The sequence below is a fragment of the Struthio camelus genome, chromosome 1 (assembly GCF_040807025.1).
Source record: "Struthio camelus isolate bStrCam1 chromosome 1, bStrCam1.hap1, whole genome shotgun sequence".
NCBI classification, from domain to species: Eukaryota; Metazoa; Chordata; class Aves; order Struthioniformes; family Struthionidae; genus Struthio; species Struthio camelus.
The window spans coordinates 102,402,685-102,420,400 of NC_090942.1; the positions used below are offsets into that span (position 1 = coordinate 102,402,685).

At 41.8% G+C, this 17,716-nt stretch overlaps 1 protein-coding gene across 1 annotated transcript; it reads left to right on the forward strand.

Annotated features, from left to right (window-relative positions):
• Positions 1-544: 544 nt before the first annotated feature.
• Positions 545-13,252, forward strand: TAGLN3 (transgelin 3). The gene is made up of 6 exons (XM_009675055.2): positions 545-653; positions 744-1,181; positions 1,602-1,783; positions 2,671-2,845; positions 8,239-8,341; positions 12,699-13,252. The coding sequence occupies exons 3-6, from the start codon at positions 1,604-1,606 to the stop codon at positions 12,838-12,840; spliced, it is 600 nt and encodes a 199-aa protein (XP_009673350.2). The 5' UTR covers positions 545-653; positions 744-1,181; positions 1,602-1,603; the 3' UTR covers positions 12,841-13,252.
• The last annotated feature ends 4,464 nt before the right edge of the window (positions 13,253-17,716 follow it).

Genomic DNA, 17,716 nt, shown 5'->3' on the forward strand with positions numbered 1-17,716 from the left:
CAGGAGTTTCGTTGGGAGAGAGCTGACTTGGAATCCACCTTGGGTTTATCAGCCTTCTTGCATACCAAACTAAACATGATACACTTGCCAAAAGGGAACTATTTTATAGTAGGGTTGATTTATGCACGATTGAAAGACATTTGAAATCTGGTGCTACCCAGAGAGGAGCAAAATTACTATGTTTAATAAAGGATAAATCTGTACAAATGAGACCACAGTAAAAGTCTCTTGGCTTAGGTTGCTTCTCTTCCCTTCCCTCTCATCACTGCAGTGCTATAATCAAAATGTAAACTACCATGCACAGGCATAGCTCCCTTGCTATCAGTGGAGGTATGCTGACTCATCCCAGCAGAAAATATGATCCTTATGCTTTACAGTAAGTTTGCTAGTTTTTCCTGGTTCTCACTTATTTTTAATGGCTTATTTCCTCAGGACACTATTTGATAGCATAATATATACTGAAGATAGGGTGATTGCCTTAATATTCTACCTAACTCTTTTCTTCTCCTTGACTTTGCATGCTATTATCCCCCTGTCAGGACTCCTTGTGAGCGCTTGAGCAGGGGACAGGAGCAATTACTTTCCACGCTCTAACCATGCTAGCCTCATGATGCGGAAGAGGGAGAAAAAGGTTTTGCTCCTCCTTTGCAAAAGTAATTACTATGTATTTTATTTGCTTTTATTACCTTTGTTTAGTGGAACAGTATCCAGTGAAGTCCCTCTATTTGTATTTCTAACTGTAGGGCATGGGGATGCTTGGTGCAGCTTGGGTTGACATAGACTAGGCAAAGTAAAACGGAGTCTGCAGGGTGACCAAGCACAAGGCTGAGGAAACATGCATGAAAACAGACTGCAGATGGGCGAGATAAACAGGACCCCCCCACACACACCGGCTGTGACTGAGTAGGCAGGCCTCTTTAATGGCTCTTAGCAACGCCCCTGCTTTGACCCTCCTCATACGTGAGGAAAATCGAATCAATACACTGTTCTTCAAACCACGATGCTGCAGCAGCAGCAGCAGCAGGGCATTGTGGCAGCCTTCGTCTCCTCTTAAATTCGTCGACGCTTTTCAATTTGCTGATCTCTGGATATCCATCACTGCTGAGAAAGACCCTGACTGCATCTCTAAAAGGATTCCTTGAGCTCCCATGTGTAACCTTCCTCCTATTAGCAAGTATTAGGTAGGCAATTTTTAAGTGCTTTTGGATTTGCAAGCAGCCTTAACATTTTTCTGAAAACTCTACTGTATTCTCTGTAATCAGAGCAGAAGCCTCTTTTTAAAACCTACACTGTTTAAAATCTTCCTTTTCCTCTTACTCTGTTTCTGTGGTTGGGAGGGGGGATATTTTTATTTTTTCCTTCTTTTTTTTAAGTTTTTTTTAGCTAATGTGCATCTTTGGAAAAGGATATTCCCTCTCTGATCCCTCCCTTGTTCTGCAGAACAGCTCTAACCATTGCTATAGAGTTACTTTCAGCATTGGTGAACATCTGTTCAACTGTGTAGCATATATAGCAGACTGTTCACTCTTTTATTATTTAATTTTCTGCTGTGTACTTCAAAGCTGCAGATTGGAACCCACTAAGTTATCTTTTGGTTGCAGAGATGGCTAACAGAGGACCAAGCTATGGCTTAAGCAGAGAAGTTCAGGAAAAGATTGAACAGAAATATGACCCGGAATTAGAGTCTAGGCTGGTGAACTGGATTATTATTCAGTGTGGAGAACAGATAGAGCATCCTCCACCTGGAAGGCAACATTTTCAGACCTGGTTGATGGATGGGACGGTAAGCATTTTGTCTAATTCTGCACCTGCATGTGTTTACCTATATACAGGGAATTTGGATATGTTATCATCTGTGTCCTTATTTTGTGTTTTCATCCAGCTAAATTGGCCAGAGCTCATGGCCAGTATAGAAATATATATCTTAGCAACTGATTGATTTCTTTTTGACCAGGAAATCTTAACTTCAGCAAATAATTATTCTACTGGTGCACTGGGATTAGTACAATCCTTATGATTCTTATGAGTCATGTATTCTATATTTGAGTGTGACTCATTCCTTCAACACCATTTCTCATGCAGTTAAAAGAGATCTGTTTTTAACATCAGCGTATACTTTTCTGTATAAGAAATCAGTGTTGGTAAGAAAGGTGAATAGATGCAGAAAATTTGATATAGTAGATTATGTCGTAACTGTTTTCTTCTTGGGAATAATTCTGTAGCTATAACATCGTATTCCATTGGTTTATTGAACAACAGACAAATGCCGCTGTTTGCAGCGGACTCTAAGAATAGGCTAATCATTGAATGTCTGCCAAAGTGACTTTAACAATATTTCAATTGATGTTGCTTATTTTTTTGGCCCAGCATGGGCGTTTCTTTTCTGTCAGTTGTTATATAACCTTTACCAGTGATTGCTTTGTTGTTTCCAGCAGATTAGGATTTATTTGGTCAGGCTATTGCCACTAGTTAATGAAAGCTTTAATGCATTTCTAATATACTTTGATTATTGTCAATTGTGGTTTTGTCTTGTTTGTTTTTAATTGAAGAAATTATGGCCCTAACAAAAACTGACCAGGTCAAAACATTTTACAGCATCATTTCTTGTGCAGAAATTGCTTTCTAGTTTGGTGACTGCTTTATAATTCTGTTTCTGTGTTTATCTCTCAGCTGTTATGCAAGTTAATAAACAGTTTACACCCAAAGGGAAATGAGCCCATTGCAAAGATCTCTGAATCAAAAATGGCTTTCAAGCAGATGGAACAAATTTCTCAGTTCTTAAAAGCTGCTGAAATCTACGGAGTAAGAACAACAGATATTTTCCAGACAGTGGATTTATGGGAAGGTAAAAATAATAAACTTGAAGTGAGCTTGCAGTCTTCATTTTACTTTGCTTTGATGTGTTGTAATGGTGCATTTTGTCTAAGACAGATTCTCTAATGTAATTATCTTTTGTTTCTGTTTGCCTTACCTCATTACTGTGTTCTTCCAGTGGTGCATTATCTCCTCTGAGGGTTATATATTACCCTGAGGGCATAATGGAGCCTTTCCAAGCTAATGCGTTATCCAAAAGCCATCATTCTGACAGAAATCCACAGACCTAATAAAACAAATGTTCCCTATGCTAATTATTTCCAAGTAAACAGCTTCTAATAGCAAATATGGAAAACCCTCATTTTCTGGTGACAAGCTTTTATTGTAGTTTTCAAATTATAAGCAAGGCTCAAATTAAAGCAATAAAATGCATTCTCAAGAGCCTATATGGCTCTTTGGAGCTTGCACATTCATGACTAGCCAGACGCAAAGCTCACTACTGGAATATAGGGGACTATGCAGAGATGTTAGCAGAGCATCCCTTACTAACAACACAGTCTTTTTAGAAAGGTCGCTGTGGAAACAGCAAAAAACTCAGAATGATTTTGCAGTCGCACAGGTGAAGGTTATCTCTATCCCATGTGGGAAGTGGAAACTGGTTTGTAGTTCCTGAAGAGCTGATTCATGTGAGTGTTCATAGAGCTGCTTTTAGCTGCCTCTGTGTTGATGCATCACCTCTGGTACTCTGAGTACGTATACTCTGTATCCGTGGTCTCTCTGGACAAGGTGATGTGTAATGTTTTGCATCAGGGTTCGAAGCAAAGACGGCTTCAGGTGGTGAAGGGCAGCTGTTAAGAGGTGTGAAAGGGCTAAAAATCCACAATGAGAACGAAAGAGTGGAAGGAGAGAAATAATCTTTTGAGAAAGCTGGTCAGTGCAGTAGGACTAGGAACACGCAGTGGGTTTTATTTGCACAGCCTGTCAGGACATGTGGAAGAGATCACTCATCTGAAGGACAGTTCAATAAATGAAAGACTTTATGGATGGGCGAGAAGGGAAGGATGTACTGACAGCGTGAGTTACTAGGGTCTGTAGCATTCTCAGGGTACCAGATTTGCTTGACAGATCCTACCTTTGGGCACAAAGGCAGGGTTATTTCTTACAGTTCAGTCTTCAGTGTTTCATCCAGTCTTTGCATGTCTGAAATGAAGGGGTTTTCACTTCCTGGGAATAACACTCTTCCCCCCACCTCCCCACCACCCCAGCCAAGCAGGCTACTGAAAGGGAAGCTCCATCCATCTTACAAGGGATGGTATTAGCTCATTTCAGATGCCGTTCTTGGCAGTGTTTTGCATCTTGTAATAGCTTCACGCCATGCAAATGAAAATACAGTACATTGATTCTTAAGATGAAAAGGACTTGCTTTGAAGAGGAAAAGCTCGTAATGATGGTGACCGTCTCCTCATTTCTCTTCCTTGCATTCATCGCGTTTGCTCCAGAGATGTAAGGAAAAAAGCCAGTAACTCCAGATGACAGGAAGTCAACACACAGTCCCCAAGTGAGGAGGGAGTCATTGGGAGCCATACAACAAGACTTTATCTCCACTGTTATTTTAGGACTTCCCAAAATTATTCTGTATCTCCTTACTTCCCCATTCTGTCTTCTTACCTCCCCAGCACATTTTGGTGCTGAGACGAAATGCTTTGTCACTCCAGGAGTGAGCCTGTGCAAGCTTCTTGCATCTCCCTGTAGCTCTTGACTTCTGGCATCTCTGCTGATTCAGGGTTGAATCATCTGAACCTGCATGCATTCGCTGTACAGAAAGGACAGTATCTTTTTCACTGTTTCGTAATTACAACACTCCTGTTCTTCAGAAAGTATTGCCAGGCCATAACCTGTTCTGAAAGAGAGAGGTCGTCAGCATACGTTTGTAGGGGAGGAAAAGTATGTCTGACTAAAAATCAGCTTCTCTCTGGCACTGATTGTTTTCTGAGAGCTTTTGCTTTGAGATTCTTAGTAATGATTAAAAAAAATGTTTCAGGATGCAATCTACTGTTGGCTGTTTCAAACTCACTTGCCCCATCCGGTGCATTTTTTTTCAGCTCTATAACTCTTGTGGTCCAGAAGAAGTATAACTTCTCTTCTGGTCCTTTCTCACTTGAATGTACTGGACTGAGAAGTTTTCCCTAATCCATGCCCCACATATTGTGTTCACAGTTTTTACCGCCTTCTCCCTAGCGTATTTCCAGAGAGCTAAGAGGCAGAGGTAACTCTGGATATGTGTCAGCTTTTATGAAACAACATTTCAGGAACACTGCAGATCAGTCTCCCTCTTTGAGTCTGAATGTGCCCCTTTCTGAACTTGGTGATGAAGGTCTTCTAGCTAGAATTCCTCCAAAGAGAAAAGGATCCCTTCCAACAGATTATCATATGAACTGACCAGAGGCCCTTTCCTCCCTGTGCAGGCAGTGCCAAGGTCCTCTTTCCAGCTGTAGTAGTCAAACTGCACTGCAAAGGACGTTGAAGCTGCAGAATACATGGGAGAAGGATGTGTAGAAGATAACACGCCGCTGTCAGCATGGGTCCCTGCAGTGTAATTAAAGGAGGTAGAGACTGGGGGTGCAAACAGGAGGCCCACAGGGCTTTGTTGTGAGCTAGCAAGTGCTGGAGCTGAGCAAAGGTACTAACTGCACTGTTCTGACGTGCCAGAGTCAAATTTGGCTTCAGAGAATGCTTATCCCTTCTTTCAAATGGCTGGAGTGTTAGGTGGCTTTTTTCAGCTGAGAGCTGAACTTCACAGCTCTTTTTAGGCTAACCACCAAGCATGATAGGAAATTTCTTGTCACATTTGTGGCCTCTTCATATCTTCTTCTGCCCTGCCTCTCCTAGCTGCCTGCGTCCTTTGCTGAAAGAGGGTAAATGTTGCAAGACCACACAGATTTAGGATGTTTCCTCATCCATAGCATCCTTCACGTGCAGCAAGTAGGTCCTGCTTTACAGCACCTTGGCTGTTGCTTTGTTTTGTCACGTGGCACTCGCTCCTACTCTCTCTTTCCCCTGCAGCGTCTCCCACTCGCCACTGACAATTAAAGCAGAGCTGAGTGCAGAGGCTGCCAGATGGCTCAGTGAGACTGATCATTATATTTTGCTATCCACTTTTGTTTCTTTTTCTTTTTTTTTTTTCTTTTGCACTTGCCATCATTATTCAGCTCATTCACTTTTAAATCCGTCTTTGTATCCCTCCTCATCCTTGTCAGTTGCCACAATCCTTGTTATATGGGAGGCATCCCAAGGACATTATATGTGGCATCTGTTACAGCATATGGTACATCTGCTGCTTTGGGCATCTCTGAGTGTTTTTGCCTCACGCTACTCCATGTTTGTTTGTGTACATGCGCGTGTGAGATGTTGGGCTCTTCAACTGCCCTCTCTTAAGCAAGGAACACATCCGATGGAGTTTGTGTTAACAAACACAGTAAAAACAAGGATTCTGGATGGCTGACTGTCTAATGAGCAAATGGTCCCCTGCAGATAGGATTGCTGTAAAATTTCAGAGGCTGTATGACAGCCACAGTTGGAAGCTGCTAGACATTTTCATCTTTAAGGTGTCTCCCTCACCTCAACCAACACTTTATACTTTTAGGTTTGAATGAACCAAAGCCCTGAACTTAATCTGCATATACTTAGGGAGACGCATAGCATAAACACGTAATGTGCGAAGGCTGCTTTCCTGTACGCACCAGCTGGTCTACAACGATTTTCCTTAATATTGGTCCATTGGAGGTATTTCTGAAGTCTGTCATCATCATGCCTCTAGTATCCTATGTTTTTATGGATTATTTATTTCCTCATTTGAAGAGCTTACAGTCAAAACTGGATCTGTTAACTAGAAAAGTTATATCAGGAAAGAGAAAGAACAAGAACAGAAAAGAAAGAGGAGTCATAGAAGTAGTTATGGAGGGATTTCAGAGAAAGGGAGGGGCAAAAGGCATATGAGAAGGTTTCTAATAACCTACCACCTCACACAATTGGAAATTCCTGGAGGAACTCTTAGTGAAGTTGAATTGTTCATTTTTTGCTAGAAAGTTTTCCAAGAATTATCATGTCTGGACTGAATAATGAGTTAGAAACTGATTATGTTTCCTCTTGTATGCTCCTTGCTGTTTTTATACTAATTGGCAAAGTACAAGGGAAGAACCAAGAGAAAGGGAGCAATCTTCATTTTCTTTTTATTCTTTTTCTCATTTTCTTTTATTCTTCTGTCTCACTTCTTTATTCACTGGAGGAATTGATAAAATATTGTTGCTCCAAAAGGAAGATGTATTTATTATTCTCGTTTTTGAAGGAGGGGCAGGAGGAGGGTGCAACACTGTTTTTAAAATGAAAACAAATACTGACAGCTGGAATATCAACCTCTATTGAAAATGACCCTTACCTTTTAAGGTGTAAGGTGCCCTCTTGGAATTCTGGTGAATTTTCAGGTAGGTGAAAGTGTATCTCCAAGAAAATGGTAGGCGAGTCCTCCTTGTTCCAATATAGAGGGGATAAATATCCTCAGGAAAGCTTTCCTCTCTCTTTTGATAACGGAAAGAACCTAAACAACTAGTGGAGACCAGATATGTAACTTTTACTTGGCTAAAGATGAGATGAACTCTGTCTTCTTGAAAAGAGAAATGGAGTGGGATAAGATAAGGAGGGGGAAACCAGAAGAATAATGAAAGTAAGAACTGTATGGCAGGACCTGAAAGTGTGAAACTGCAGAGCGTGGATTTTTGGCAGTTTGAGAAAGGAAGCCATGAGGAAGGATTTGGGGAATGATTTGGTGGGTAATTTGTGAAGGTTTGATGTGAATTGTCTGCGCAGGACTGCTGGGAGCTCTGTTGGAACACGGACCGTCTGGAATTGCCAGGGGTTATATGGTGGGTTCAGTCTTACCATTTTACCAGCGAAGAAACTGAGACACAGCATAGTCATCTGCTGCCTTTCTCTGTCAGCCGCGTTTTCTGCACTCAGGAGCACTCAGTGTCTTCCCGTTCTTTGCATATTGAAGCAATTTCTTCTTCGGACAAAATTAGAATAGAATTCTAATAGAATAGAATAGAATTAGAATTATCCTAGTAGGACTTAAAATAGCATGGGTCGGGGTGGGGGGGGACAGTAAAATAGGCATAGGCCTGGAACCCTGGAAATGCCTGAACTGTAAGCTTTACTTTAACACTGCCATTTTGATAAGTTTCGGTAAGCTTTTCTGTGTCAGGACCTCCATTTCAGCATCTGCAAAATAGCATTTATAATGCTATTACTGCACCTTCTCAGGTGAGCCCAGGGAAATAATTAACACATTGGATGAAAGGGTTTACCAGTATGCCAAGATATTTGTTGTGTTAGGCCTTCTTGTATTAATTTCACTGTCTGGCTTTCTAGGGAAGGACATGGCAGCGGTGCAGAGGACCTTAATGGCTCTAGGCAGTTTGGCGGTGACTAAGGATGATGGCTGCTACAAGGGGGATCCATCCTGGTTTCACAGGTAAAATCTGAAACACAGCTTCCCAGAGGGTCTTCCACAGGAAGCTGGCAATATTATCTGCCTTTAGGCTCAGAGTGGCTTTAAGGAAATTTATTGGGAAAGGAAGAAAGGAATCTTTCCAAAATATTCTTGTAATGGAAAGGTTTTCTCTCTGGATTCTGGAGGAAGGAAGCAAATACCCAACTAGGCAGCAGCACTGTATACCCTTCACAGGTTCCCAGCTTATTTGCATCACTGCTGGGCCCATGTCTTTCCATATCTTGTTGGCCTAAAATTACACAAGTGCTGTTGGGTAGAAGTCCTGGTGGGAGCTGTGGAGCACAGCCATGCTGCTGCCTCTTCCCCTCAACCCCCTGTACATGTCCCTCCTGCTGACCTGGAGGGTGGTGAGAAGGAGCCACCAAGAACGAGATGAAAGAGCGCCTTGTCCAGCTCTGGGCTACGCCGAAGCCATCCTTTGTGAACGTGACTCTTATAAGGGAGTGTATACGTGGACCCTCCTAGACAGCTGACTTCTGGCAGTGCACGCAGGGAGGAACGCAGCATCCTGCTCCAGAAGCATTTGTAGCATACCTGTCTCTCTGTATAAGGGGCCTGCAGTGATCACTGAAGACGACACACAATTCTCCTGTCCACCAGCATTATCTCTGACTCTTATTCCTTGAAAGGACAGTGAAAACACTTAGGAAATTCAGTCACCAGTTTTGGTGACATTCATCAATTAAGCAGCTTCAGCTAGTCTTCTATGTCATATATGAGGAAAAGGAAATGAAAGCAGTGCAGCCACTTGAACCACGCAAATATGTGTGTCCTAAGAGTGTGTCCGGTAGGAAAGGTGTACTTTTGTCTCAAATCACGTAACAGACAAAGCGCGTGAAGACCAGGCTGTCATATATGTCAGCAGGCAAACCCTCACACAGAGCCCTGAATCTCCTTCAGTTCTTAGCTCATCTTTAGCCTTCTGTGGGATGAAGTTGGCTAGTCTGCTGAGAGCACGTCCATGTACCTAGCAAAGAGAAAGTATGAAGCCTTTCTCTTTTTCATCAAACCAAAAATGATTTCCTTCTCTAGTCATCCTCTTTCCTTGTGGAGTAGCACTTATCTGTGAAGAATTCTCTCTTGTAGCAAAAATGTTTATTTGCTCTGAATCTCCACTTGGTTTGGTTAGGGAAGCTGAGAAGAAGGGACAGTAAGAAAAGAAAATCCTCCCACAGTTAGCACTCCTGCCCCACAGGCATATTATCGAAATGAGTTTCCACCATCCAAGAGTATTTCTTATGCTGAAATGTCTGAGGCACGTTAGCAAAAGGAGTGCTGGCTGCTTGTTTTTGGTTTCCTTTAATTTGTCTGATACTACGTGAGGCTCAGCAGAAACAAAGCAAATTTCACTTTATGTTAAAACTTGAGCAGGCTTAGCTGAAGCTAAAGGAGACTTGAATTTTAGTGAAGAAGTGCAAACTCCTGTACATTCTTCATATAAAATTAGTTTAAATTAACTTAATATAGTCCACAGAGATTTGTATTTATTGACTATAAATAGTTTGAAAATTCAAATCCAGTTACAGGCTTTCATATAAACCAGACATGAAATCACTGAGTCAGACAGGCTTACTTGTTTTATATAACTTAAAACTTAAAAAAATTCCTACTTGGAAAAATTAATTTTCATCTGGCTCTTAATTGTAGGTGGGAACAGCTTTCATTGGCATAACTGTAGATGTAATCACCTCCATCCTTCCCTGTCTGTCCTGCCTGTGCTGCATGGATGGCTAGTCCATATCTATTGCAGCCCCCAAAATAGCAGTTTATAGTCCACTGTCTTAAGGAAAACTTGATATTATTTCCTTAAGGATCTTATGTGTGGAAGATCAGGAGTTGTTTTCTGAGTAGCTTTGCTGTCCCTACAGGCCGATCAGGCCCCCTCACTCTCACCCAGCGTTGATCATGAGTTAGGGTCTTCAAACCAATTCTTAATCTCCTTAAGCTAAATTGAAAGAAGTCAACTCAATGGAATAAGAGTATCCATGCAGAGATCTATCATGATTAAGAGACACCCACGCTTAAGCTAAGCTGTTTAACTTTCCATTGCCGGTATCTGACGTACCCAGTTCCATCGGGCTTGATTTCCCCCTTCTCACATGTCCTAGCGAAGTTCATGGATCCATGGTTGTTTATTATTTTGCAGTTTGGTAGTCATAAATACAAATGTCAAGTTGGCATAAAAAAACTATCAGATCTGAACAGTGATATTTTCCACTCAGTTTGCAGTGAGGCTGATGCCAGGTGGTGGCAGATGAGGCCAAACAGAACTTGAAACGCTGTTGAACCTCAAGGGGAGCAGACTTGCCCTCTCCTTTTTTCCTACAGTCTCAGTTAAGACCATTTCCAGCAACCTAAATGCAAATCATAAGTACATGCTGATATCTGTTAGACCATCATATACTAAATGTAGTGTTTATGATGGTAACAGTAACTCAATATGATCCAAACTGTCTATGTACTCAACTGTTACTAGCATATCCAGACTTCCCTTTCGGCTCTTTTTAAAATTTCTTCTTGTGGTTCTCATTTCTTCCTGTTCTTAATTACATTTCAACTTTCTGTAGCAAACAAATTACTCCATAACATGGCTGAAAATACTAGGAGGAAAAAGGAAAAAAAAAGAATGTATTCATGGGATTTTAATTAAAAATAAAGGCAGATGCAGTGAACCTGAGATTCAATTAGGTAATAGGAGTAGTTCTAAAAACATCCTCTCTTGGAGATTCTGGCAGCTGTTAGCTGCCTGTGTGAGGATTCTGGAAAAGAAATTAAGCAGCAGTGAGACAGGGTTGCTTTCTGAGACACCTGAAGTCCTGCACGCCTCTCTCCAAAAAGGCATCCTTTCTGGGAAGAGATCTCAGATCTGACCTTGTGATGGGCTTCTATAAATCCTCCTACGAATCTATGCATTCTGAAAAATGGCAGGTCAGTGCTAGTTTCCTGGGGATGTTTCTCACCTTTCTGCTTGGCTGGGCTTTCAGCCGGGTGAGGGTTCTCCTGCACTGGCCTGAGCACCCCGAGCCTAGATGAGCAGAGGAAAGTTTGAATGCTTTTCTGGACTCGAGCCAGGGTGCTCAGCACAGTACAGGATCAGACCCTCGCAGTGGATCATATTGATGGTTTTCAGTCACAGCAGCTGTCTAATCTAGGATTCTTATCTAATGGTGGAGTGGGGAGCAGAGCGGGGATTGTAGTGTGATGACATATTGCAGGGTAACCTGATCCCCGGACAAATAGATACTGCAGGGAGAAAGATCCTACCTGGGTGGGAGCAGAGTCTGACTGATTGAAAGGCTCCCTCAGTTTGGGGCTGTGCTGATTTTTATGGCCTAATTGGCAGCAGCAGACTGAACCCTTCTTTTCATTATTTCTTAATAAAACTTATTTCCCCCATCTTGTATACATGTAAGATTAATCTGAGATGAATAGACAGTTTCTCACAAGGCATCAGAGTACAAACTTTTGTGCCTCTTCTTACGGCCACTTTTACCCTCAGTGCTGTTTTCAAGGAAAAGAGGCTTCTTTTAAGTTCCAACAAAGGTTCATTGATCTAAAGGGCTTTTGAGACCACAGACGCCAAACAAAAGCAGTCAGTATGTTTTGACAGGAGATAAAGGACTGTCATACAGTTAAGACACAGGTGCAAAGGCCAAACTCTATTGCTCCAAACAAAAGCAGTCAGTATGTTTTGACAGGAGATAAAGGACTGTCATACAGTTAAGACACAGGTGCAAAGGCCAAACTCTATTGCTTAGAGGAGAGATCTGGGAACCGCAGCAGAGGCAATTGTTCTGTCCTGGGGGCAAAAACCATCCACTCTGTGAAAATGAGCAAATCCCTTCTCTGTCTCATTGTGTCTCTGGGTACACTCAGCTCTTATTTACTCCACTGAGTTAAATTATACCAAGTTATACCAATGCTCTAGATGGATATCAAATTGTATTACAGCACAGATAAGTGTGTCATTGATCAGACCCCGTGGACAACAGCTTCTGAGAGCTGTATGGCTCAACAATATACAGCACTATATGAATATTTTACCTGTCACAGCTGCTGGGGAAGTCCCTGGGGGAATTTTGAGTAAGTAGTACAGAGAAAGTCTGAAGTGTTGTCGGTTTGAGTAGGACATTGCTTCTAGCTGCAGGAAAGCAATTAACCCAGCCAGTATTGTTTGCCCCAAGGGATGGTGAAAATGAAATATTGCATTGCAGAGGGAACACTTATTAACATAAGCAAGTTTCAGATTGCTTTTCATGATTATGCAAGCATACGCAGGATGATGATATGTGTTGCTTTTTTGTGTGCATCTGGACAGGAAAGCACAGCAGAATCGGCGAGGATTTTCAGAAGAGCAGCTTCGTCAGGGACAGAACGTAATAGGCCTTCAGATGGGCAGCAACAAAGGAGCATCACAGTCGGGCATGACAGGCTATGGGATGCCGAGACAAATTATCTAAAAGCATCTGTCTCTAGAGAAAACACTCTTTCTGCAGCATGGTCGGATTAAGAAAAAGAAAACAAGCTCATTAGTTCCCTTTCTGCCTGTTGTTTTTTTTTTTTTTTTTAATAGTTAGTGCTCTCTAAGATTTGGGGTATTTTTGGTTTGATTTGGTTTTTTTTGCAGCTGCTATTGTTCATCTAGGAACATGGGTTTTTGTGGTGTTGTGTATCAGTTCACAGCACGTGTGCACTGCTGCCTCCTCCTTTTCACTTCTGAACTATGCAAAGACAATTATTCTGTATTAATTTATTTGCAAACTCTTATCTTCCATACTTGTCTCACACCACTCTCATATCTCAACCAGTAACCTCGTTCTTCAATTCAGTGATGATATGGTTTGGCCTAAGAATAAAGATAAATTAAAACCACCTCTTAGACTCATTCTTTAAAGGAGACAAATGCAATTAAAAACAACTAACACATGGTACAGTCCGAAGGCGTTAAATGTTTTGATCGACCCATCTGCCTCATCTCTAAACCAGAGCTTTCTTTGAGTCGCTTCTTGCTATTGTGTTTACCATCTGTGTTATGTACTTAATTCAAAATTTGCCTAATGGCACACCCAAATTCTCCTAAAAATATTTTCCTAAAAAGAGAAAAGATATATTATCCAGAGTCTGATTTGTGTGGTCTCACCCAGTTTTGCTCAGATTTGATGACACTGCAATAAATAAATTTTCCTGAATGCAATGCAAACCTTAAATCTTCATCATGAAAGCAGAATCCATCAAACAGAGGTGAGAATAGGTTTTACGTTGTGGTAGCTGATAGTATGTCAGGCAAATTGCTGCAAACCAAAGTATTTTAAATGCAAAGAAAGAAATACAAGAAACGTGCCAGAATGTTTCTGACTTTAAAAACACCTACAGTTCAAATTTAAAGAATTTGTTATGCTCACCTATGTGTACGTTTGTAAATTTGGTTTGTAATTCATTTTGGAGCAGGTCTCTGGAGAGCCAAGAGCAGTATCACCTGCTGGCCTAGTCATCTGGCCACAGAAGCTTACAAGAGTAGGTCCACCAAGTTAGTGCAGCTTGAATTGCTATGTGGCATATATGCTCGGGGGAATCATACTTTTTTCTCTGTAGAGTTTTTCTCCTATTAACTGTTTCTGTCAGCTATGCTGGCAAAGCCCAATTGCTTCTTTCCTACAGGCAAGGAGGAAGAGAAATGTGTAATTACCAAACTTTATGTACTTTTTAGATCTTAGGCCTCCAAGAAAGCCTGAAAAAACATTATCTGGGAAGCTAACAGATGAAAGGTAACCTGCTCTGATAGCTATATTGCCAGCATACGTAAGTTGGGGTGACTTCAGTCCTAGGTCTGAACCCAGAAATGCAAAATGGCAGCCAGTTGTCCACTAAGTGGCCCTGGAGGCAGTGACTCACAAATTGATGTGGCTTCAAAAGTTACTACTACTGTGTAAACTGAAGAGATGATTCCCCTAGCTCAGGAAAAGCACTGTTCTCCTTGGAGGAGCATGGGAATAATACTTACCCACTTTGTTCGACCTTGACGGAAGCATAGTGGAGTGTAGGAAGTAAGAAGTGATATAAAGGTGACATGATGTGGTTGGGGCTGAGCTCATTTATAGCAGCAGTTGCTCAGAGGGTCTTGCTCCCACTGGTACCTCCTCTTGCCTCTGCCAGAGCATCTTGGCCACTCCACTGTGCTCTTGTCAAACACTTTCTGTTTGACAGAAAGCTGTTCCACCTTTCTACCTATTTAGGGTTAATTTTCTGTTACTTTGTGAGGTAAATTAGCTCAGCACAGCATCACAGGAGCGCTTGAGATGGTACATGGTGAAAGGAGCGTGTGGAGGTAGGAGCTCACTTTTCAGCTGTAGTGGGAGGTTAGCTCAATGCACCCTATAACGTGTAGCTTCCCCCTACATGTTACATGAAGCACACCTTGAGAATAGCAGGGAGACTGCAGCCTTTCTTACTAAGAGCACATAAGCTGCTTGAGAAGCAAAATCTCTGAAAGTGGAGAACACAGAAAGCTGCAATCATCCTTTAATAGAAACTCGAAAGTCACAGCCATAGCAGTCAAGGCAACACATGTTGTTAGTGACTGGTTGAGAGGAGCTAGAAGAACTGCCTTGTACTTAAGAGGTTCGAAAGGCTCACAACTTGTTCCTCTGCTGCACACCACCTGTGTGGGGGACTCAAAACAGGTGCTAGTCTGATCTTGATGACCTGGGTCTCTTGCCTCCATTCAGCTAAAGAATTGTTGTTCACTATGTCCTTCTCTCTGGAAACACCATTTTTATGTGCCGCATGGTAACTGCGTTCATGGTGTATGTCACTGATTTTCTGCGTTCCTGAGTGCCAGCCACAGTGGGGCATCACCTGGCCCTCTTCCTGGTCAGATTTCCCTCCCTGAGCTTGCAGCTAGCAGAGGCAACCAGGGCAAATTCAGCTCCTAGACTGAAGCAGGGAATTTTCACGTGAGCAATCAAAGTAGCCTAGCACAGCTACCTAGTAGCCAGAAGAAAGGCCTACCAGGCAGAGCAGCATCCATCTAGCTAGGCGTGCTGCCTCTGGCAGCGGCAGAAGGAGAGGCTATGTAAGGAGAGCGACTGAACCCGGCCGCTTTCTGTGGGCCCTTTCCTCTGTTCTCCAGCCAGCTTCCAGGACTGTTGTATCGCAGCACATCCCAGCAAAAGAAAGGTCATGTCCCAGGTAAATGTTCTTTCACTAAAGCTCCATTCCCTAATTAAATGTGCTTTCATTAGGTTTTGGCATTCTAAGAGCCTCATTGATATTATTGTAGAAAATTTGTATACTTACAGAGTAAATACACAGCAAGTTTAATAAGCCATATTAGCAACAACAGCTAAGCGCTCCAAGAAAGAAAACATGTAACCTTTGGCTGCTCCCTCAGGACCTGCTTGGTGTGGGAACAACAACAAAAAAGACAGATACCCAGAATCTTTGGTAGCAGCTCCCCGACTAAGCCTACAGCATAGCCTTTTATTACCTTAAACCGTCAAGTTAATACAGCTGTTTATGTCTGGCAGGTAGATGCCCCAAAGTACTTTATTCAATGGGTTAATCTTATCCTTCAATATTCCTATACTACAAGCTTAGAAATATTAACTTTGCAAACCCCTTGAAACATGCTCCAGCTTACTAATGTCCCTCTGTTATAACATCCTCATCGACAAATTTACAAACATCTTAAGCTAAGAAGTAAATTAATATACTACAAGGCTAATTTAGTAACAGAGTTATCAGAAAAGATTATAGCCTTTCTTGTGTAATAGACAAGCCATTGCAAGCTTGCTTCTATTATATCAAATACACTTATGCAGGTCTCCCAAAAGCCTAATTATTTTCTATTATAACCTTCTGCATTGCTACTACTAAAATCCTTAACATACATCCTAAATATGCTCAAATTGTCAACAGTAGGGATACACTCAACAAATGTCAAGAGCTGCATACATTCTAGCAGTTAGAATTATACTCATTTTCAGCAATTAATAAACTACAGGTAGTGGAAAGCACTCAGTGCGTGATGTGGGGAGGGGGCTGAAATATGAAGTAAACATGAACTTCATTTCACAGAAGAAGAGAAGTACAAGAGCTTTGAACGTGTATTGGAGGGGATGCTGTAAACATTTTTTTTTTTTTTTGAGTGGGGGATTGTGATTATTTCCCCTGTTAGCTATGGGGGTCTCTAATGCTCAGAGGATAGTTCCTTCCACAAGTGAAGAAACTTCAGGCTGCACAGAAAATTGCTTCATAATTACTTTTTAACATTAAGGTAGTGTCTAATGGCCTTGTGAAGGTGTGGTATGTAGGTGAGTGAGTGACAAAGAGGGTAAGCCGGATATGTGAGTGTAGAAAGCAACCTTACCCCATTTATTATGACAGTGGAAAGAAAATACAATAAACAGAAAGTCAATATAAAGTTTAGTTCACTCAATTAAAGCTAAGGCTTGAGGATTATTAGGCTAACAAAACACGATACGCTTTACATAAAAAAAAAAAATAAGGAGGGTAAACTGCATGAAGACACTTTGCTCTTCAGTAAATTTGCCTGCAGTGTCGCTCTGCAACATGCCTCAACTGAGTAGCGCCTCCCCACGCACATACACCTTAGCCAGGGCACGAGGAAAATCTGCTGCTAGCAGCAACAGGAGCCGGTAGACCCTTCCCTTCCGCGTGTGACCTGCCCTCGCTGCCTGGTCTCACTGCAGATGCAGCTAAAGCAGATAAAGAGGACTTGTTTTTCTAACTGCTTAGGCCAAAATAGACCTATTAGGAAGGAAGGACAGGGTCTCAGTATATCAGCATTTTATTTCCATGTCTGTAACCGATTGCAGTTGACTCTGGCTGCGTCGACTGCGTTTGCTGACTCAGTTTCCCTTCTATTTAAAGTGGGGCAAATACTCACTTATTAGCAACAGTTTTGAACACCTCAGATGTTAATAGGATCCGTGACAAGGTAACATCTCCTAGTTAGAAATGAGCTTTAAATAGGTTGAGAAGGGATGTGAGCACCTTTAGTGATGAAAGGAATGCTGCTGTTTACCCTAAGCCTGTTCCGTTTCTGCCATGGTAATTCCTGACTCGGGGAGTGCAGGGTACTGAGTGATGGGCCTCATCACACCCCTTCCAGCTGTCCAGCTTTCGATACACCACATAAATGCTGATACTTAATGCATACATAAACTACTAAGGCAAACAACCTGTGGCATCTTTACTTTTAAAGATGCTCTCCAAATATACAGGAACTGACAGTTTTTCTGCACACGTGTTTTGGGCACAATATGCTGTTAACAGGAAATCTGTTTTTTCCCTCTCTGTAAAGTTTGCTATTCT